At 36.8% G+C, this 23,970-nt stretch overlaps 1 protein-coding gene across 3 annotated transcripts; it reads right to left on the reverse strand.

The window, feature by feature from the left end:
* Nucleotides 1-3,393: 3,393 nt before the first annotated feature.
* Nucleotides 3,394-22,342, reverse strand: RNF170 (ring finger protein 170). 3 transcript variants are annotated; one of them, XM_017735393.1, is made up of 7 exons: nucleotides 22,284-22,342; nucleotides 15,288-15,431; nucleotides 10,373-10,448; nucleotides 8,939-9,050; nucleotides 7,842-7,915; nucleotides 5,871-5,975; nucleotides 3,394-4,144 (listed from the first exon to the last, which is right to left on the reverse strand). In XM_017735393.1, exons 2-7 carry the CDS (start codon nucleotides 15,422-15,424, stop codon nucleotides 3,875-3,877), a joined length of 774 nt encoding a protein of 257 aa, XP_017590882.1. In that variant the 5' UTR covers nucleotides 15,425-15,431; nucleotides 22,284-22,342; the 3' UTR covers nucleotides 3,394-3,874. The 3 variants fall into 3 exon arrangements, with proteins under 3 accessions (XP_017590882.1, XP_008632781.1, XP_017590881.1); XM_008634559.2 differs by having other exon boundaries at nucleotides 8,939-9,047; nucleotides 15,350-15,431; nucleotides 22,284-22,341; XM_017735392.1 differs by having other exon boundaries at nucleotides 8,939-9,047; nucleotides 22,284-22,341.
* Nucleotides 22,343-23,970: the final 1,628 nt, after the last annotated feature.

A 23,970-nucleotide genomic window follows, 5' to 3' on the forward strand; every position in this document is an offset into this window, starting at 1 on the left:
GAAGGGGTCATGGACTGTAAGAGGGGATGGAGACCACCAAAGATCCCCAAAGCCTTCTGACCCATTTCCAGAAAGGTCTAGAGGAATGGACTGCACAGGATTCCTGATGTGCATAGAAAGTGAGAAACTGATCTCCAAGATGGGGGGATTTATCTATAAAAGGCACCCCAACTAAGCCCATGTGTGTGGGTACCCACAGGACACCCCAGCTGGATCAATGCTGGAGGTAAGACCGGTGATCTCTCTCTCGTTCCCTCTCCCTTTCTTTCTCCCTCCCCCTCCTTAATTCATTTCTATATTTCTCTCTCCCCTTTCACCCTGACCCTCTGTTCAAAAGCCAGTGCCATGTGTTCATAGAGGAGATCAGGGACTAACTTATACCAATTTCATGTCAAGTATGTAATTTACTAATAGAACTTTGTGAGTTTTTGTGGACCCTCTGACTTTTGTCATTCCTTTTGACCATGAGCATCTACAAATCTTGAGTACTCCCTTCCCATTAAGGGTGGGACACCACACTTAAATCTTGAACCTGTGGAAGTGGAAAAAGGGGAAATAATATTGCATCCAGATAGGCAATAAAATAAAATAATTCAAGAGAATCTCTTTAACAGCAATTTATTATCATTAAAAGTAACAACAAGTAGTTTTAAATTCTTTTGTCTTAAAAATCTAGTATAACACACTGCTACAGTTCTATTAAACTTACGGCAAAATTGTATCCCCAAACCACACCGTTCTGCCTGATCCTCACAGACATCAATGGTGTGGCACACGAACAGCACAGAAATGGATCGCTCTATACAGCGATGATCATTAGGCCTCAAGATGCTACAAGTTATTTTTTAAGAGCTATTAAGTGTAATTTTTATTTTCCTCTTTGTTAATATTGCTAGAACAATCAAATATTTCACATAGCTTTTGGCGACCCTGTGATCTTTTAAGAACTGTATTTTATCCCCATATATCTTCCTGCTATAGTTTTCCTTTTTTAACTTTGCCCCCTTAGTGACACACCTGACCCACCTCAGGAGACAAAACCACAGTGATGTTTGCAGTCACTCTGCACACAGCATCATGTATTTCCTTTACATTCTGAAGCCAGTGCTCAGCCCTAACCCTTACCTTTCACATTGCTGCCAAAACGACTTGGCAGCACACAGTTCAGGAATACTACATGCTCATATTTTAATCTGCAGCTTCTTGGGAGCGCTAGACCTTAGGTTAAGCTCAAGCTAAGTACCCAAGATAGCTCACTTATAGCTATTTCAGATTTGTGTAAAGGAGCAGCGGCCAGATGTTGCAGGACAGATGCATCTTCACATTACACAAAAAGGCCTGAACAAATCATAATACTGTTTATCATTGGCTTGCAGGACCAAAAAAAACATCCACAAGCAAGCACGCGTATCGGTGAAAAGAACAGTCCTAATTCTGTCAAGCATTTAATGTGTTGAATTTAAAATTACAATGTTACTCAATACTCAAAAGTAAGCAGAAGCCTCTGAGCGAAAGCCTTCTGGCTACCAGAAATGTACTGAAGAAAAAGAACACGGGGAAACTTCATATAATCTTTCAGATGTGGTTTGTGTATGATTTCAGATACACAGGATCTCTTTAGATGGGATGGGTATTTCCAGAACTTCACAGTAGCACATGGAATTGGGAAATTTAAAGAAAACCAATCAGTAAGCAGCTTCATGTGCATCTATATCCACGCCGGATTTACAGAGTCATGGGAAAATTATAATCATTGGATAAAAGTATGGATGAGGTACTATATCAACAAATTCCATGAACAGATGCCAATTACTCTACAATAGCAGTTCACACTCTTCTCTAAGCAGAGCTACAACTTAAACTCCAGGAGAAAAGGGGCTGTTAAATTTACTCAGTCAAAAAAGAATTTTTGAGGTTTGTTTTCAGCTAGATTTCTTGGGAAAAAAACCCCCAAAATCAAAAACTATACTTACAGCAAACTGCGAAATCCTGTCTTACGTAACATCCTAAACTAATATCTTGATTTGTAAATGCACCTAATAGCTTATGAATATCTCACCCTTACTCAATAATACCTTAAAGAGTTTTAACTGAGGTAGCCACCATACATTAGCAATGCTAACACAATGAGAAAAGCTCAACCAAGATGCTCAAGAGAAGTTAGTTATCATTTACTTCCAAAAATGTCATCTTCTCTCTAGCTCTCTTTCTCCAACCCTTGCTTCACTTCCCTTTTCTCTTCCTGCCTATCTCTAACAAACAGCAACAAAGAAAAGTTTAGCTTTCCAGTTCATTTGTAAAATGTCCTTGGATTTTCAAAACTAAATTTTCAAATGAAGAATCAGTGAATTTAGTTTTAAATGAATGTCATTTAGAGCACTGACACTGAAAGACAATCTGCATCCTCAATGACTGACACCTGAGGTTTCAGCTCTACCATCTTCCTGCACAGGCCTAAGTGCTAGAAGCTGTGGAAAGACACCTGCACAGGGAAAACACAGAAGTGGTGAAAAGGTCCCTTTCATTGTAAGTCTCATCCCATATATGTAAACACACAAAGAATCACCTATTAATTCACTGTCTTTCAAGTTTAATACAAATCCTGGACCTTTCTAGTGGCAATCATTGCTCAAAATGGAAGTATTTTCCACTTGTATAGCTATGACAGCCTATGTTCAAATTCAACATGAAAAAAAAAATCAGCGTTAAGGATACCCAGGAATTTTTGAGAACATTTTCAAGATCTTTTTGTGGTCCCTTATCACAGACTATTTTTCAAGGTAATTCAAAACCTCTTCTATCCACATCCAAATCAACCAACCAACCAACCAAGAAAACTCCAACTGAAAATCACCCCAATATCTATGTTGTTTAGTACACATGCGTTGCAGAATGTACATTTGGGTAGACATCTACACTGTACACATACAAGTACATGTACATGTAGTGTAAACATCCAGCTCCGACTTCTTTATTTCAACCACTATTTGGAATTTGAGTGTCCTTCCCAATGGACCAAATGTTTTAATGCATCTACAGAAATGCAAACTTGCATTTCAGACATATTGCATTGACCCAAAGTAGCACAAAACCTCCGCTTCCAAGACACATACTTACCAAATAAAAAAGTCTGAAGAGAAAAACCATGCTCTCACTTAAAAAAATAGAGCACTAATGAGCGTGACATGCATAATACTGGTTTCTCAATGTAGATCAGATACTGTGTGTATATTCCCAAATATAAAAGTAAAATGGTACAAATTGCATGCAACTGTACATAGTGCAGTTCAAGCAATACCAAGGTATTATCCTTATTTTTCTGAAGCATGTGGACAACAGCAAACAGCAGGGTGATAATTGTAATGTGGTTCCATGGGTTTCTTCTTCCACAGAGACAAACAAAGCTACTTTTATTTCAAAAAACTCTAGCCCACAACAGGAAGACATCAAACAATTTAGCCATGATAACTGTACTGTGAAGAACTTCTGAATTTTCTTACACACCTAGATTATGCAAACCAGCTTATTGTTTGAAGTCATTTGCTAGAAATCCTTTTTCACAAAGCACAACACACCAAAAAAAGTGTTTCCTGCTTTCATTACACACAGTTGTTCATCAGGTGGAAGTAGATGAAGGTGGTTTATTACAACATTATAAAACTAACATCCTTATGAAGCATAGGTAATGCACAAATTAAAGACTCCAGTTAAGCATCACCACATACTAACCCTTTATGTTTGTATAACATAACCAGCTAAGAAATTGTTACTACTGAAATCATACACAGGCACCTTGCTATATCATACTCACGTTATAGTTTTCTTTTCAAAACATTCCACAACTGACTCTGCTTTTAGGTCACTTTTGTCCGTTTCATCTATTTAGACGCTGTGTTACCACTTCTCTGTACATGATAGAGATATATATCAGCAGAAGAAAAATGACAAAGAAATCATCCAAGAATCCCAGAATTCCAAAGAGAGCTTCAGGAAGAAAATCCAGAGGTGAAGCTAGGTACAGCAAGGCTCCAATCAAGCAGAGGAATATTCTGATGCGAAACATCCAGAAGAGGCCCCCTACAGAAAACATCTCCCTGAAAGCATGCCGCAATAAAGTGGGAAGATCCATAATTCTTTCCATAATCTATAAAGAAAGAACCCAAAAGTTAGTATTTTGCTTCAGCAACTCATCCATGCTCAACTGAAGTTTCTACAACTACATTACATCTTAGAACCTGTCAGTTTATAGGAATTAAAAGAAAATCCAGGAAGAGTTAATGAGTTTAGTTTTACTGGGTAGAAAGTCAGATTTAGACTATATATGTTTTCAAGAAACAGTCAAACTGTTAATCTATAATGAAAAGCATACACTTACTATACATCACTAGAACATATATTGGCAACTATTATGAAGGAAAAGAAATTACTAATAGAAGAAAACAAATGACTGGGAAAGTGAGAAACAGCAAACAGGTTAATGGGAGTGAAATATTGATCAGAATGAAAGACAAACAAGGATTGCAAGAACAAACTTTGGTATAGGTAAAGCAGAATAGGTTACAGTTTTTCAGAAACACAGTACCCCCTCTCCTGGTGTATAACCAGTGATTCACACAAGTTTCCAAAGGATGGATGAAGCTTCAAAGTAAACTAAAGAACCTTTAAATGGATCAATTTCTGGCTCCTTTCCATTTTGCTATGATTCTGTCAGCTTAGTAAGAGACTGTTCAATAGAAAATATTCAGTTTTTTGTTGTGACAAGTAGGGAGGGGTGAACTTTAAAACTTTTTTATACTGGTTCCCTTCTATGGTACACAGTTTATACATAAAGCCATTAAATTCCATTAAAATGAGTTATTACCATAGCTGAAAAAGTGTTGAGAAAGAATTTTTCGATGTGGTAACACTGTGTATAAATCAAAGACAATTTATCTAGTCCAATTAGGGCTTCAGTGCAGATTTCTGGCATGACCTCCAGATTTCTGGCACCCCCCAGGCAGGTTACTGGGGACTAGACACAGCTCACAGAGAAGTCTGATGGAGCCTGAAAGGTACTTTCAATCTCTTCTGGACAAAACCGACACATTTTGTGGTTTAGAAAAACATCCCTCCCTCTTCTGTTTCTTTATACTGTTCATTTTTCTTGCTAATGTCTTCTTGCTATATCCAAATCCCATAACAAATGAAGACAAAGAGGGAGGTTACTAAGTATGTGTGTGTGTGCATTTCACCTTGCGAAACAGGACACGCACACAGGAGATGTGCTCACAAGGCTGTCTTTCTAACATTTGTAGAACTTTGACCACCCCTTTTATCTATTTACAGAAAAAAAATCTGGTTTTCTTTACTCAGAGAATAAAGACTGTAATATAAAAGAGGAGGAAAATTGAAAAATCAAGACAGCATATAGCTGTCTGAGAGGAAAGGCACAGATTCAGATTCAGATTCTTCTAATCAGGGTAAAGAGATCAATGAAGTGAATATTCTTCCTTGCCGGTCATGTATTTCATTAAGTATTTTTACTGACTAATTATTGATCCTTTCAAAATAATGACTCATATCTAAAAACCAACCTAACACATGAACAGAAAACTCAAGACTTACTAGATTCTCACTCACAACAAAAACTCAAGTTTTCATACATTCTCATAAATGACAAAATAATAATTTTGAGGTCTTGGGTTTGACCTAACCATATAAACATGAATTTCCTAAAGAAAAAGTTGCCTAGGCCCTAAGCATCAGGAAGAGAAAACCCATATCCCAGGGAAAGGAAAAAAAAAGAAGGGGGGAAAAAAAAAATCACAAAAAAATTGCACTCAAACTCTCCTGACATCACTGACTTCCACCCAAATTTATCCAAAACTTACAGATCTGGGCTGTCCTGAGAATCTTCGATTGTAATCATTAACATCTTGAAACACTTGGGTTGCACCCTGCTGATCTTCACCAAAGAGTGGTAAGAACAGTGTTACCTAGGCACAGCAGGGAGATTATGTTACATGTGCAACTGTAAAACACTCATCTTCAGTTAACTACATAGAAAAACCTTTGGTTTACTTGAATAGTTAATAAGAGAATAAATGAAAATTACTAGCATGGATACTGCTATTAAGTTTTAACTAATTAATTGCTTACAGCTCTTCACAGAATATTAAGGAGATTGTTAAAAAAAGCACACAAGAACCTTCCTTTTAAGAGAAGATTATATGTTTTTTTCTAAACACCTAAATGCTTTATGTTTCATAAGTGGGACAGATGATTTGGAGAACAAAGTTAATTTACCAAATTCATCTAATTTTGTTTCCTAAATTGAAAATCAAATGAAGCAATCAATGAGGCCTTTCTTCTTCTATCTTTAGAATTGCCTTGCATGACAACAAACATGCAGCAAAATTCATAGTTTTGCATATGGATCTTCACACCAGGATGAATTAGCAGAAAAAGATATTAACCTTCAGCTCTTTTGCAAGCACAGATTATTCTGCTCTGTTCTTGGGTTAACTTTCATGCAAACATAGAGAAATAAGATGTACGTGAATATGACTTTATGCATGTTATCTTTCTGCATAGGAGTTGCTGAAAACTTGAGACTTCTATTTGGAAGCAATGTGCAGATATAAAATGCAGACTAACATAGGAAACAGGGAAGACATAGCCCTTGTAATTATTACAGTCTTCAAAAGCTTCCTCTATACCTGGCGACTGAATATAAATCTGTGTGGCAGTCACGTTTAGAAATGAGAGCATGAGCAAATGTACATTCAACTCCTGGTACTGCCACAAACCTCCTGTATGACTCATGTTCCTCATGTATACATATTTCTCTTCCCCACTTATAAAACAGGGAGAGAATGAATATATAACCATGCAAGCAGTACCACCCAATATATCTGTTACTCAGAGGAAGGTAAATGAATATATATGTAAGAAATGACACCAAAAAAAAATCACTTATTTTCCCCTTTTCTGCTTTCCTCACCTTTATTATTTGTGTCTTTTTCCTCACTGGCTACACTCTAAACCTAGTAATTCTTCAGTCATACCTATTTTTCTTTCCTTCAACTGTGTTCTTACAGTCATTTGTCCTGCTGATACACACAATCAAAGCAGGATATAATGGAGGGGCAAAAGCATGAGTTACATAATTCATCAGAAGTTAATAGCTCTGTAGTTTGTCCACTGTTAAAATAAAGATGTACTTTTGTTAAAACATACACTATCAAACTCAGAGATCCTAAGCCTTAATGAGTTGCAGGAACATTATTTCAAACTGACAATATAAGTAAGTTGCGTAGGAAGTAAGCTAATGCTTGCTCTACAAAGATGAAATTAATAATACATACAAGTTAAAAATAGGGCCAAAATAAGAAATTGACATGGATAGGTGTTTTGGTAGGGAGAGAAGGAAGGGACAGGGTATTTCTCAGGAACCTGTGCTGCTACTGGCAGTCTACAACAACAGCCAAGCCTTTCAGATGCAAGTTCTGGTAAAAGAAGTTAAATAGCATCTTGAACAGAAGGCATGAAAGGATCATAGTTAAAATCTCACAATTTTCTGTTTTCATATATTCCTCACAGAAAAAGAGCTGAGTTATCAGTGCAGTTCACTTATGTTTGAGTTGCAGGAACAATCTGAGTTTTTTGAGCCATTTGTCAAAGCAAAACGTTTGGAAAACCTGAATGCCCACCATTCCTGTCTCACATATCCCTCTACATTCTTTCAGTTTCTCAGACTTCTTTTTCTGTCAGCCTCACTGTTGCAGCTCACATGTAAGTGCCTTGTGGCAGGCTATCGTAGACAACCAAACTGACAGGCGCATGATGACTTAAAATATTACCGTCTGTCTGCAGATTGGACAGCGGATGGCCCCCAGCCATGAGCCGTATCTCCAGTAGGCAATAATGCAGGAACCTGGTGAAGATAAGTGACACTCATTTAAACTCCTGAGGTGAAAAACACATTGCCTGAAGTAATATGTTGCACACCAAGGGAAACAACAGAAAGTGCATATATGCAGTTAGGTTAAATCCACATTTTCCGATGTAATTTTGTATAAGCACTCACTGAAGATACCAAGAACTAACATGTTCAAATTCAATGCTATTAATGAGAAAAATCTGGAATAGCTTCAACTGATCAGGAATTTTAAGGCATTATTTCCTGAAAACACCACAATTTTTTACTCCTTAAGTGAAGAAGCAAATAACTAAGATTTTTATCAGTTTAAAATTTAGAAGCCACAAAAATGTCAAGAGATGTAAAATTTATCCTAAAAACTTGGCTTTATCATCAGTGTTTCAACAGATGAAGACAAATATAAAAATGTGAGTACTTTATCTGTTTTCCAAACTTCCTTGTTTTTTCACTTAAACAAGGAGGCATGGTATGCACGACATACTTCATAAAACTAGATGAATGCAGTGAAAGAATCCTACTGGGAACTTGAAGGAGAGGAAGCAAAATGCTACCTAGGGGGTCTACATATAAACATGGCCTCAAAAAAAACCCAAACCAAACACTTTAATCAACTCTGAACTTACTCATAATTCTGCAGGACTTCCAAGAAAAAAATATTTTATGAGATAAAGATTATTTTATTCTTTCTAAAACAGGTTTTTTAAATGGTACATTTCCAAATGTTTCTCAAACCCTTCCGTTTTTTACCAAACTGGAAACAAATTGTACTCTTTGACATTTTAAAATTAACCAGTTTCATTCCTTATGGCATAGAAAACAGTGCAGCACAATCTTAAAGTGACTGTTTATTCATAAATGTAGTTCCTTGACTATTTATAAAAAAATATTTCTTATGCAGACAAAAAGATAAACAGTTAAAAGCAAACAAAGCTTTGAATTAGGATGCCTGTACCAGCGCCAAAAGTTTGTATTTCTGTACTAATTTTATCTTTGCACCTAGGAGCTTTGCTTGCTTACCACAGAAGAGATGTCCACAGTTTGTTTCTATAGGAAATGTAGCCTGTTGCAAACACACTGGACAGGACATATCTGTATAGAAGCGATGCCTATCACCAGCAGAAGCATCCTGCTGGAACAACAGGAAAATGTAAAGTGTTAGAGATACTATTCTATGTAAGTCTACTGAGTTCTAAAAAATAATAATAAAACGGAAGTCATTTACTATAAGTCAAACTGTCAAATAAAGAACTATGTGAAATGAGAAATATATTTAAATGCAAAAATCAAACATACTTAAATGCATTGATTCAACAAGTGAGTTTTTGTGACAAGACCGTTATTTTCCCTTCATCTGTTAAATAAGTGTGTGCTTCAAACCAGTTAAAGACCACAAAGAAAGAACCTCCTTGGTCCTTCACATTGAGCCAGGTTAGACATGCTGGAGCATGAATAACAAACTCGGATCTATATTGTTACTTCATTATCCCGAGTAGTTCTGTCCAGAGCCAGGTAACTGAACTGCATTGCTTACCAGCTGCAGCATTTAGTGTTTCCAAGCCCAAACACAGATATCAGCTTGTGTGTCATTGTCGTGAAACAGTTTTTCTCCCCATTTTGCCGTATTTGTCTTCCACATAAATATGCACTGTCATTATTTCAAGAATTATCATGATGAAAGACTGTTCTCAATATTCTCCAAAAGTATGGCCTAGACTCTACCTGTCCAAACCGGATGCAGACATAGAATCACTGAATAATCTGAGCTTGAAGGGCCTTTAAAGATCACTAGGTTCCAACTGTCCTGCCATAGGTAGGGACACCTTCCACTAGACCAGGCTGCTCAGAGCCCCATCCAACCCTGCCTTGAACATTTCCAGGGATAGAGCATCCATAAATTCTCTGGGCAGCCTGTTCCAGTGCCTCACCACCCTCACAGTAAAGAATTTCTTCCTTACGTCCCATCTCAACCTAGCTTCTTTCAGTTTAGAACCACTGCTCCCTGTCCTGTGACTAAAGGCTTTGCTAAAAAGTTCCTCTCTCACTCTGTTGCCTGGCTCTTGTTGCTGTGCCATTGTTCTGTTACATGCTGTTTATCAATCTAAACATCTAACCACTGTCCTGTCTCAGCAAACTGTACTCCAGATTTCCTTTCCTTTACCATTAAGTTCCCAGGAACATTACAGGAAGCACGCAGCATAATCTAACATACTCCACCTTGTGGCAAAAAGATCTTTGAAAAAACAACCAGCCAAATATTTAGTTTTAATTACTTATTGCATCCATTGAAAAAAAGCTACATTATCTCATTATTTGATGAATTTCAAGGATGCCTCTGTACAGTAAGTAAGCTGCCACAACTATCAAGATCAGCTTCTTCCAGAACCTCAGAGTTCTGCACGCTACAGTACCCCACATCACAGAGCTGAATAATGCCAACACTTAGCACAGCACCTGATCAGTCTGAAGCTGCTGACGAAGAGCTCGCACTAGCTCTTGATTTTCTGGATGTATGTTCTGATGTTCATTTCTGTGAAAGGAAATACAAGCAATAAAAAAACCCCTGTGATCCAACACTGAAAAATAACTCACTGAAACAAATATGAAAATTGAACAAAGGGCAAAAAATCGTTCTTTCCTGCTATAAAGGATTTTAAAGGAAGTACACAAATTTTTAAGGAAACAGGAATTTATTTGGGATCCTAAAGTTACTCTGGGCACTTAAAGCTGTACAGCAGCAAGATTTTTCAGAGACTCCATAACCAATCATTAAACCATGTTAAAACTAGATTTTAATCTGAGAAAAAATTAAGCCATGAACCTACAAAAAATGAAGTTGCTTGAAAGCTTTTTTATTGCAGAAATAGTTTTCATTTTTGTCTCCACTGCTAGTTTCTTATTTGTTGGTCTACCCATAAAGTACTAGTTTTTCACTCACTGCTTAAGTCATAGAGTTGAAACCCCCTAATTACTTCAATTTTATCTGCTACATGACATTTGCATAAGAAAGGGTAGACAAACTTACATTTAGAGTATTGAATTTATGTAACTATCAGCAGACTGGATATAAAAAGAAACCACTCTTTTAAAATCACTCTTTTTTAAAAAAAGAAAGATTCTACAGGCAAGCAAACTACAGGTTAGATACACCAAGAAGAATCATTGGGAAGGGACACACTGAAGAAAGAAGGATGGATGTGTTAGAAATTTGAAGTTCTAAAGCACAATGGGACAGAATTTAAATTAAAAATGTGCTGACAACAATCAGAGGTGTTGAGTTATGATAAATACAAGTCAACAGCCTATTAAAAATGTGAATTTTTATGCTTTATTTATTCATATGGATTTCAATGATGATACATTCTGCTCTGGACTCTTGAGGTCTCAGCTGGATTCTGTTCTCCATTTTGGGCTAAATGCATAGAAACATAAAGAAGTTGAAAGAAGTTCAGAAGATAATAAGAACTACTGCCCACGTTTTTTAAACATTAGAGAAAGACTGAAGAAATGTCAGTTCATACAGAAGACTCTTCATGGAGTGAAAAGGGGACAGAATAAGGCTACCATTCTATAAATGTGAGCAATTATTTCCCACAGTTATCTAAGGCTTGTGGAAACACATTTCTAACTGCATAGTGTACAAAATCAACCAAGATTAACTCAGGTTATTTTCATCCATCCTGAACTAAAAGTTAAATCAAAAAACAGGTTGCAATGCTTCCAGGGATATTGAGGCAAGCTGATCCTCTGTCAGGACTGGCTGAACTTCTAGGACATTTCCTGGTTGCAGTTATATCATATAATTTCCTCAATGGCTCTAGGAGCTTCTGCAATATTTTCCTTCATTTAATGTGGGCAATCATAGTATTGCATTACTTCTATGTTTAACGTTTTGTCTGCTTCATTCTTTCTTCAGAGAGAAACAGACAAGTGCCATAGTTTTCATGCTAATATTTACATGGCTGTCTGTAAAAACCAAATCTATTTAACACTAATGTGGGTGACATATGAAAGTTATATGATGGGAAGGCTATATTAAAACCCTTCTTACGCACCCTTGGTCTCCATGAGTCAGATTTTGTGGATGTTGTCTGTCATAAATGTTATATGTATAAAAGTATTTTTCTGTTTAGAACCTACAAAATTAACATAGTTCACAACTTCATTTTGCCAGAATGTTTGATATATATTGAAATTCAATTTGATTCACACACAAACGGAAGGTGCGAATTTTAAGACAGTTTATTCTGATTTCTCCATAAACAACTAATTGCAAATTTGCTACTGAAAGTGTTCATTTATATGAACCTTACCCTGGTATCGCGTACTATGCTGAAATCACGAGAGCATTTGTAGAGCTGTAGAGGTACAGCATGTACTGTCACTTATGCATAAGATGGTGAGGTAGCAGAAAACCATGCAATGTTCAGGAAGGGACAGGCAGAGCTCAAGACATATCAAATTCATAACATCTGTCATGCAATTAGTATGAAAAGGAAAATGAAATAAATAAAAATCAGCATGGTGCCATGTAATTAAAGGCATTATCAAACACAAGCCAGAAAGAAATAAAGTTAGATGCAAAGGCTTTTTATTGCCCCATTTCTGACTGTTAGCATGCCAAAACTTGAGGAAAAAGGTCCCATGATGTGGAAAGATTCTATTATGTACCACAGAGGGCCCCACCAAACTATTATTATTGGAAGGAGGAAGGCTGCCTACTCTTACAGTGCGCAGTCTCAGACATGGAAAGAGAGGGACAGTACTTAAGGGGACTGGTGCATGACTGTGCAGTGATGGACACTGTTAACTTCCAAGGAGTAAGATCTCACTTCTGCTGAAAATACTGACTTGATCTTATAATCAAACCATATGATGGATAGAAGAATGGGATTTAAAAGATCTAAACCTGTAGATCCATAAACAAGGAACAGATAAGTCATCTAGGACAAATGAGGAATCCCTTGTAGGAAATTAAAGGGTCAGGCTTCCTTTAATTTGCTGAATACACTGAATTTTCACAACCTCATTTGTAATATGACAACCTCACCAGTTTAAAAGATCATGGAAAAAATGTGGTTTCATTGTATCAAAATTTATAACTCAAAAGCATACAAGCTTTACAAAAGTATCATACAGTGCCTGAACTACACATCTGCAACTTGTTACATATGTTAATTATGGCTCATAAGTTTTTTCCACCAGAAGCATGAATGAAGCCCTGATGTGATACTTCATTGAGTTCTTTCAACTGAAAACAAGTACAACAACCATATCCCTTAACAGTTCTCTCCATATTCTGCTTCTGCCCCCTAAAATCTACTGCAACACATACTCCTTGCTCCTAGTTGCCCTTTTTATTCAGTTCCTGCAACTATTCATTACTGTAAGCTTTCTTTCCTGTATACTTACCCATGACCTGTTCCTACCCAACTTAGGTATTCCTGTTCTGTTGATACGGAAGCACGAAAGGCAAAGAAAATGAACACCGTATAAGGAACACAAAGATCACTGTGCTGTCTAAGGTAACCAGAGAAGAAAAAGAAAACACTCTTTTTCTCCCTCAGTGCTAAATAAATTTAAAGTACAATAATTTTTGTACTGTACAGATTTTCTAGCATACTTTTGATAGCAACAATACAAAGGAGGTAGATGAAGAGTGCTGCTGAATACAGACAATTCAAAAAAGTACCAGAAGGCAGAGCAGGGAGCTAAGAGGATACTGTTAAGACTTTCAGTCGTCAGTCATAGAATCACAGTCATAAAATATGCTGAGTTGGAAGGGTCCCATCAGGATCATTATGTTCAACTCCTGGCCCTCAAGACACATGTGCCTGAGAGTATCGCCAAAACACATCTCCAGCTCTGTCAGGCCAGTGCTGTGACCACTTCCCTTGGGAGCCTGTTCCAATGCTCAGCCACCTTCTGGGTGAAGAACTTTTTTCTGATATCTAACCTAAATCTCCTCTGACTCAGCTTCACGTGTTTCCTTGAGTCCTGTCACTGGCCACGAATCATACAATGCAGTCCTCCAAAGCCTGGAAGCTTTGTGTTTTCAGTTTGTTTGCCCTTCCAGAAAATAAACCATCAAGGTATGTAACAGGATTCACAGTCAAACTTTTTACCTACCTCATTACACTGCGGAGGTAGTCAATAACTAGCCTTATCTTCCTCCCTAAGAAACTCTTCATAATTGATGCATCATCTTCCTGAACTTAATTCTGACTGAACTCCTGCTACTCTTGCCAACTGCTGACCCTTGTTCCACTTACTTTTTTTTTTTTAATATTTCTTACTTGCCTTTCTAAAGCTCAAAAATAAAATGTTGACTTTCAAACGAAACACTTAAAATTCAAATCGCAACTGCCAAAAATGTCAATATAAGGGGTAGAGAAATCATAACAGAACAGATGAAAAAGAGGCATTCTTAAAGCAATCTGAGTAACTGAAACAGCTTCAGGAAAAAAAAGGTAAGGTGAAGTGAATGCACTTCTTAAGATTCCTTTGTGATCTCCTGGTCCTGAACAGCAGCACCACCTTACAGTCCAACCAAGTTTTTCTACCTGTAGTTTATTTTGTATCTTGCTCTCAAGTAACTCTACCCCGGCAGTATACTCATGTGGACATATACTCTTCAGTAAGTTCCATGATGCCAATGTGTCACTAAAATTGAGTTCTCTTGGTTTTGACAACTGTTCTGTGTTCAGATGTTTACGGACATCCATAAAATAAAATAAAAGGACCCAATCTGAAGCTCAGACTCATTTTCCCAAAACCCACAGGCTAAGATATTTGTTAGGATGCAAAGAAAAACTCTGAAATGAAAATAAGCTCTGATGACTTGATCATGAATTCTGAACGTAACATTTTCCTGTATGGAATTAATATTGAAGTCCACTGTTTTACAGCATACTAATTAAAAAAAAAAAAAAACAGTCAACTTATTTGGATTTGGGGATTTTTTTTGGTTAGTTGGGGTTTTTTTGTTTTGGTTTGGTTTTTTTGTTGGAAAGAGACTGCAGCTAGAACATACATTGGAGGAATACTTCCAATTTTAATTTTGGAGTTGTTGACAAATCTGTACTTTTTAACCAAATGTGACACAGCAGCCATACAGACTGTGAATTTAACCATTTTCAGGAATGATGAACACTATTCAGCTTAATTATCTGAAGATAAGGAAGAATTAAACTCCACTTTTGATTCTAGCTGTGCCAAACAATTAGTTAAACATAGTAAGCAATCTAACAGTCACTTCCTTCCTGCCACAAAATCACAGTTTTTATCTACCAATGCAAAAAATTGTCAAGAAAGTTACGATTTTTATAAATGCAGGTATGTTGACTAATTCCTGTGAACACATTCTCACCTTAAAAGCGTATATACCAGAGCAGCAATGAAAGTGAAACTGAGCACAACTGCCACCAGTACCTGGTCACTTACTCCTTCTATAACTGAATCATTATCTAGCTTCAAACTCTGAACTTCTGCTTGGTGACTGGCCATCACAGCTCTAAAATATAAAAAGAAATACATACATATACATATATTAAAACATATGTGCACAGACATTTTAAACATAGTTACAAACAGTATGTGTACTCATCTATTCATATATACAACAAATTCCTGAAGCAACAGAACAGTTATTGTTGGGGGAAAAAAGTGGTATAAAAAGAAGCAATGTATCCATTTTTACCAAACACTGAGCTGTGCAGTAGTAAACAAATATAAAATAACTGTGTTATGATTTATGGATTTAAAAAAAAAATTAGTCAGATAGTTTATCTGGAAATCTTTATAAGATAAATTGCATAGGAATACGTCATTACTGAACTGGCCATATTCTAAGGAGTGTTCACGGAAAAAAATTTTAATGACTCTGCATTACCAAGAATTTTAGCTGTTACACACCACGTTATTCCTGCCAGGCTAAGCCAACACAGAAACTTAACTTTCACCACTTATGTGAATAAAGAAACAAGGACATTTTGGTTTTAGTGTTAAATGCTCATTTGGATACACAGGAATCACCCAGTGCATTTTAAACTTCATTTGTGTTTTCTGTGCATTACCAACCTTTAGCTGGAAACATGGGAAAAACTTAAAAGAAAAACAGTATTATCAGGCTTCCTTAGGTAGACTCACTTGTTTAATATTTGTTTCATATTTTTAGCCACCAGAATAACTAAGGCTAACATTTATTAACCTACAGCACTAACCTACAGTTGGAGACATGCAAAATAAAACAGCTTCCAACACACTGCTGAATCATTCCTGTTGCAATCAGGAAGTGAAATGAACTATGGCTGTGAATATTACGAAATCAGAAGGGCGAAGCTAACTCTGTCACATGACATGGAAAGTCACACTGAAGCTGTGTCTATATACAATTGAAGTATTTCTCGTATGATGCTGACATAAAATCCCAGTATTGGTTTCTGAAGGCAGGTAGGACTGGTATCATTTTCTCTGTTTCCTAGTCCAGCTTGCAAGTTTCATCAGTGTTTCTCTACACTTCACAGCTCATGTGTCATTTTTAATTTAAACCTCGCTGTCTAGCAAACATCACCAAACACCCTCTGGCCCTGAATTAATTGCAAAACTGAAATGGAGTACAAATCATCAGGATTTTAGTGGATACCTGCAATGCCTACCCTGGCAAGACCTCAGCATGCCAGTCTATTGCTAGTAAGAAAGCGTCATCTTTTCCCTAAGAGAGCTACTCTCACCCTCCAGATTTTTTCTAGTATAAGCAGTGGAGCTTTTTTTCAAGCTTCCTTACATTTGTGGGAGCTGCCTTCTGTAGCAGCAACACAAGAGGACCTGATACATTCTAAGAGTATTGTTAAAAAGTGTAAGTGGTATAATTAAGTACCATGAGAGCAGAGCAAACTCATGGAGAACAAGGGGAGATTTCATTAATTCTTGTAATATTTTTGGGCTTTCACTGTGAAAACCAAAATGGAATAGTGAAGCATATATGAAGTGAAACAACAAACTAAGTTATCCTAAGTGTGCCAATCTGAACTGAGACTATTATTTCTGTAACTATAGCCAATTTTTGGCTAATTACAGCTTTCAACAAGCAACTATGTCATAGTATTTGGAAAGCTTCTTTCAAAGGTGGAATACCAGTGACTCATAAACAGGCATGTTTAAAGTAGGTCAATGCTTACACACGTTTCATATACACTAATGAACAAAAGACCAGGTCTTTGTGGAAAGGTGTTACATAAGAACATGGGCCTACACAAGGAGTTACAGCATTTCTCTGCATAGCTAGTTACACAATTACATTCCTACAGTTAAAGCCATGAGGTTAACATGTGGAATTTTTCTGAGCAGCAGTTCCCTGGTGCTGAGGCTCTGGACTGGTAGGTGTGCTGTGATGCCTCCCTAGCTCAACATTACCTGCGTGTATACTTTATTTCTTTGCATATCCAGTCCGGAAGAAGCTTCCCTTTCTTTCACTGCATCATTCTAAGACAGCCACTTTCCACAACTGTGCATGCTGGTGTCTTCAATTCCTAAGTTTTTCCTCCTTAAGTATCAGTCCACTAATTTTTACTCTGTCCCCCAGTTTTTTCTGGGTTGACCACTCAGAACAAAACCAGAAGTAAATGCCAGGGAACAGGTATGTGATAATTCCTCCATTGTTCCACATCAGCTCTGTTAGAATATACCAAAATGCCAATAACAACTACATCCCATTAAGTATTACACAGGGTTTTGGCTTGTTGGCTTTTTTTTTCAGAAATACCTATTGTGCCAGAGGCATACAGATGATTTAACTGTACCTTTGGAATGCAAGTGTTTCTTACACTAACATTTGAACTTCCTCTGTCACTGCTTGCTTGATGCACTTTGAAAACTACACATGAATTACCAATATCACAGCAATTTAAATCAGTTCCCCTGAACAGCTTTCAAGACATCCACCCCAACTCTTCCCTCTCTGTATGTTCCTTGCAACAACACTCTAAATTCTTATCTGCCTACCATTAATAGCACTTACTGCATTCATTACTTGCCTTCATTTCTGCTCACCCACTTTTCCTGAAATACCAAACTAAGGTGCCAAAGTTAGCATCAAAACATGAAAACTAAATACACAGATCCTCACCTCTCTTCCTCCTTGCACCTAATGCCAGTTACTGGTATCTACTTCAGCCCTTCATTTTGGAACATATATGACTTTCCCAAGAACCTTTTTGACACAAGCATAGTACCCAAGAGAAATTGTTGCACAGTCTTTCTCTCTGCATAAAATACCCAGAAACACCTTGTTTTCACTTACGTATCAATACTGCAAAGATTATATAGCGGGGGAGTGGAATCTCTGCCTCTGTCTCACTCCCAGCTGCTGCTATTGCTGAATTCTAGACAAGACAAACTATCCATGCTTAATGCTCGTGTTGTTCATACTTTAATTTACTCGCTGCTTCTGGACTGCCAGCAAGTGCTGTGTACATTTTTCTCATTACTTCCAGCACTTTTTCTGAATAAGATCATTGCACAGGAGAGCTGACAAGACTTGTGTAGACTAGGTACTACAAAACAGAAGGGTATCACTTCAAAAGAGGCAATACATACTTTCTCTGAATTCAAGCCTCAGTAGAGACAGTAACAATCTCCTCCTCCTCCCCCTCTTATCTCTGAGATAGCATGTTAAAAAAAGCAGTGTCTACAAGGAAAAAGCTAAAATACATTAATAGAAAAAATGTCTGACTGAAGGATGAAGGAATTATTTTCTGATTTCAAGGCTGTCTTGAATGTTTTCAAACAAAATACCTAGAACTGGAAGCTTGCAGTTCATATTTCTTCAAGTGCAACCATAACAGCCAAGGAGTTGTCTGCAGTGGTTTGAATGTATGATAGGCTAGATAACAGTACTAAAATAGCTTCTAAGAGATCTCACCTCACAGTGCATGTGTTCAGCAAGTGTTGCTCTTTCAGTTGGTACGACTAAGAAGCAAGCTATAGGAGATTTAGCTCTTAAATAATGTAATGAAGACACAGTCTTCAGAGACAACCAGCCTTGATAAAGACCAAGTGTGTGTCAGAGAAGACTTCCAGAACCAGATTTTATCACATATATCTAATCACTCCTAAAATAGTCACTGTAAATAATTTGATGCAATTCAAGAGCAAGTTAGTGTGGTTCATACTAAATTCCATCCATTGATCCATTACATTTGTCTGATTACGAAAAAATAAATGACAGTATTTCATCAACCTTTTCCTCATATAATCATTTTCAGATCTGGGTTCTACACCACAGGATTTTCAGACATTAAATTATTTTAAAGTTTTTCTTTCTTTTCTGTAGATTTATGTTACTTTGTTTCATTTTATAATTGCAAAGAAGGTTTGAATTTTTTATTGCTCTGTCTCTATTTTTTAATACAAGAAATTAATTCCTGTCTACACTAGCTCTTAGAAAAGTACCAAATGTATAAAACTACTTCGGGAAAAAAAGGCAGTAATTGAAAATAGATTAAATTCTGATAAATTTTTTCTGGTTATACTTAAGACTTTTTCTCTTTTTAGCCATTTCACAAGGATAGCTTTCTTAAATGCAAGCATAACTCCACCCTGTGTTCCAATGAGGGGATGAAAACCAAGCCACATCTAACAATACTCACATCAAAACTGGAATTTATACAATTAACTTCAGAATGTTAAAAATATCAATTGCGAAGTCTAAAAAACTGACAAAAATGCTGGGCCTTTTTCCTACATTAAAAACAACAACAACAAAGCCCAAATCTTAAATTCCAGTTTTATTTCATCTCATGTTCAGACTACTGGCACTTGCTTCAAGTAAAACAATACAGAAAGAGGAAAAAGACAAGGAGTTACTCCTCCATTCCATTTGGGCTAGCTAAGTTACAGCTTGACATTGCATCCCAGTAGACTAGGATCAGGTTTATCTCCACGAGGATTCTTGATAGCTAGAGAGTGTAAACAACCTCAGACTAAATGGTCCACAAAAGGTTTGGCAATAGGAAGGAATGCAATCTACTGTCAGTAAAATAATACCGTTTTATTGGTAAATCTCTCAGCGATTAACCATCTGAACAGAAAATTACCTTGTTTATTATCAGTTTTTCTCAGAGTGATCACTGACAGAAAGCAACACTAATTGTTTTTACATTTCAAATAAATACAGACCTTTAAAAGTTACATTTTTCCCTCTGTGGAAATTTGTATGAACAATGTATGCAGATTTAAGCAAAAAAAGGAGACCTATAATGAGCAATACTGGAAGTACCACGACTTTTTTTCTTGGAAATTCATACGGATCACATTAAAATGTGAGAGAATGAAGACATACAGTAGTGTGGATGTACTATTTCTTAATTTTTCAGATCTGAAAAGTATTATTAAGACTTTCAATGTTAGACATAAAGCACAGCTACAACAATACCCTATGCCATGACTCATAAAGACACTAAAAACAATCCAGTCTTTACCATGATATGTTAAACAGCTGTCAGCTATCCAAAGTCAGAATTTTCTCCAAAGTTTTCTGAAGTATTTGAACTTTTCTGAGTTTATCAGGGAAGTACCATACGATAACATACTCTCAAAACCACAGATATTTTTAGGACCCACTACCAAAGGAATGTACAAGCATAGTGAAAAAGTAGTAAGAGGCTCTCTTGATGTCTGAGAAGTAAACAAGGAGGTAACACACAAGCAATACTGCTGTGAGATACAAGTTATTAACCTTAAGGTATTGACTCTGTGAATGTGGTACAAATTTGCTTAACATCTGAAAGATAATTTGGATAACAATGTGTCCTTTATGGGATGGGCTGGGAGTGAACAGGATGAGAAAAATGGAGTTTTGGGTTTTCATTTATTTCAGTTTCATTTTGAGTGTTTTCCTCTTGATGCAGTACTGGCAGCCACCAACATCTCTTGAAAAAAATTATAAAGTTAAGATAGTGATGGTGGGCCAATGTGCAAGCCAGAACGTGTGACTCCTTTTGCCAGTTGCCTTTTATTAGCAAAAGCATTACCCCTGCTCTTTAAAAAAGCTGGATAAGCTAATTCATCTCCAAATAGTCAAATACCACAGGTCTCACTTTCTTAAAGACAAAAAGGCTTTAACTCCTTAAAATTTTCTTCCATGGTAAGAGAAACAAACAAGAAAAATTGGCTTCATTTGTATTAAAAAGTTTCTAATAAGATTGGCCTGTTTTAGATAACATAAACCAACTTTCAGGAATTTAAACATACTAAAACAGAGTATATTTATTCTGTAATCCAACTCCTAAACATATATTAGCTCATATTGAAATATTGAGGGCATAAATTTAGCATATTTCATTTAAGAGAAAAACAGGCGAAAATTCCCAAAATAAAGACAAATTTAAATATGTAGGGCAAAAATTGAGACCTGCCTTGTCAGAAGTTATCTAATTACTTCCTGCTTCAGGGTAGTAGCAGGTCATGGCCCCTCTCCATGGTTGACAATGGGACTTTGTGAATGGATTTAACTCAGCAAATTGGATCCTACAGTTATTTATGCTCTCTTTTTTAACAGTTCAAAGATATGCCCAGACTGCATTCAGAAACAGTTAACAACAGCAGGCATGAACTACACATGATGAACAGTGAAAGCGTTGAATACTCTATAAGTTTACTAGCCTAAATCCTAAATCAGCTAAATCCTGAGGTAATACATTTTATCCAGGTTCCTTAGTGTACTGAAACTGGACTTTAAAAAAGTGGTGTAGGCAAATACAACATTATAAAAGAGAAATAATGGAAATGATTGATGGTGTACTTAGAAAAATTGTTTCTGAGGAAACAGGGTTTATTAGCTTGTAATTTTTGTGAGCATAGTCTTACTTGAATAAAGCAACACACAACAATCTCTAGTACTAAGTATTTCCCTATATTTTAAAAATTAGTAGGAGAAAATCCCGAGGGCACATTTACTAATGGAAACTAAAAAAAAAAAAAAGATCTAATATAGCAACATATAAATTGGTAAGACATATTCTGTGAGAACGTTGTTAAAACTGACTGGGATTATCCTACTAGAATTTCATGCAGTCTGTTAATGCATCATTACTATGAGCTTGCATCAACTTTGCGTTTACAAATCAGTTCAGCTGGTACAAGAAATACAGCCAAACTCAGCTGTATAATATTCAGTTATATGCTCACCATGAATCACCTTTGCTTTCAGGACTGTGCTGACTACATTCGAGTGTATGTGAGCTCTTTGCAAAAGAGAATGGAAAAGGCTGAAGAGTCTTGCCAAAAGAGAGAAGAGGGCAACTTCAGTAGGCAAATAATGACTTTGTTGAGTATACCTTATGAACAGACCAACTGAGGCACTTGCCTGATAAAGCAGGTTTCTGCAAGGTCTGAGGTCAGCAGTCTCTGAGACACATTTTTCCCTAAGGAGAAAAAAAAAGAAAGAAGAAAAAGGAAAGTAGATATTGTACTTTTGCTGATGCAATAATGTTTTGCAAGTTAAAAGTAATGCAGATGCAAGCTCCAAATGCAAGACTGTGAGGAAAAATAATCCAAGATTAATATACCATTCTACTGGGAAAACAAAATGTCTCCAATAATTTTTCTCCTGAGCCCGAAACCGTGCAGATGGCTTGAAGCAAAATGACAAATTCAATGGCCTGTTTAGCATTACTCTTCTGAATATCTGGCTGGGTGATGTATGACCTGTGTAAAACAATTCCCAACAAAATCTTCCATCACTTCATAAGGCTAAAACAAACTGAAAGGTATAGAGTTCTAAACAAACTAGAGGGTGGAACTGAATTCACATGCAGATAGGAGCATGAGGAAGAGCTGGGCAATGCCTTCAGCTTGGATACCTGACATTCCTGGTCAGACAGGAAGAAAAAGAAATATTGTCACTTCATTATAATAATGTTTACTAGAATATGGTAATACTTCGGCTAAGCATGAAGAGGCTTCAGATCACTTTTAGGAAAAGTGCCCAAGAATTCCTTATTGTAGAAAGCACTACTTCCATATACAACCTCGTATCTAAAATAGATAGCAAGGCAAAAAAAACATTACTGTGTTTGAGTCAACAAAATACAAGCTACACCTCGTGGCAACAAGCAAAGCAGAGTGGGAAATGAGACACAGAGGAAGATATGGCAGAAAACCTTAAACAATGCAATAGACCTGTGAAAGCATTGTTTGTCAAAAGTACCAAGCATAATGCTTAAAGCACACTTTAAAACTTGGAATGGAAAGTTGGTAGTTGTGCAGTTTCCTATGATTTCAAACTCATTCTCAAACTGAAAATTACCTTTAAATGAAGACAGATTTGATTTATAACTTATACAGCAGGTTATACAAAGAGATCAGCGCGAAAGTACTTTCCTGGGAAAACTTGAAAATTTTCATAGCTTCTACAATACTCTTTAATTCAAAAGACGCTGACATAAAGGGAGCACTCAGATTTTGTCCATGCTACTAATTTATTAAATGGAAGAACTCTGAGAAAATGGGGAAAAAGTGACAGTTTCTGCATCTGCGACCCTTCCTGTTTATTCAACCCTCCACTGTTACCCTGTGCCCGCTGCTCCATGTTATTACATGTCAGACCCGTTGTTAACTGACAGGGAACTGCAGAACTTATCATGGTGCCACATACTCTCATTGCAAACTTCAAATAGGCCAAAATCCAACACACTACTGAGAAAGAGTTACTCAAACTCCTCAGGTGACCCATTTGCAGCATGACGGAGAGTTCCTCTGGCTGGGGCACAGTAAGGATGTGGGAGCACTCTGGCCACAGACAGACTCCTTGTCTTTGAGATTAAAAATTAATTGAATCACCTGAAGAATCACACAGAACCAATTAGGCTGGAAAAGACCACTGAGATCATCAAAAGACCAATCTAAGACTGAACACCACCTAGTCAACCACACCATGACACCAAGTTTCATGTCCAATCTTTTCTTAAATGCCCCTTGGGACCGTGATTCCACCAACTCCCTGGGCAGCCCATTCCAATGTCTAATCACCCTTCTTCCTAGCTACCACTTGT

The sequence above is a fragment of the Corvus brachyrhynchos genome, unplaced genomic scaffold (genome assembly GCF_000691975.1).
Source record: "Corvus brachyrhynchos isolate BGI_N302 unplaced genomic scaffold, ASM69197v1 scaffold22, whole genome shotgun sequence".
NCBI lineage: Eukaryota > Metazoa > Chordata > Aves > Passeriformes > Corvidae > Corvus > Corvus brachyrhynchos.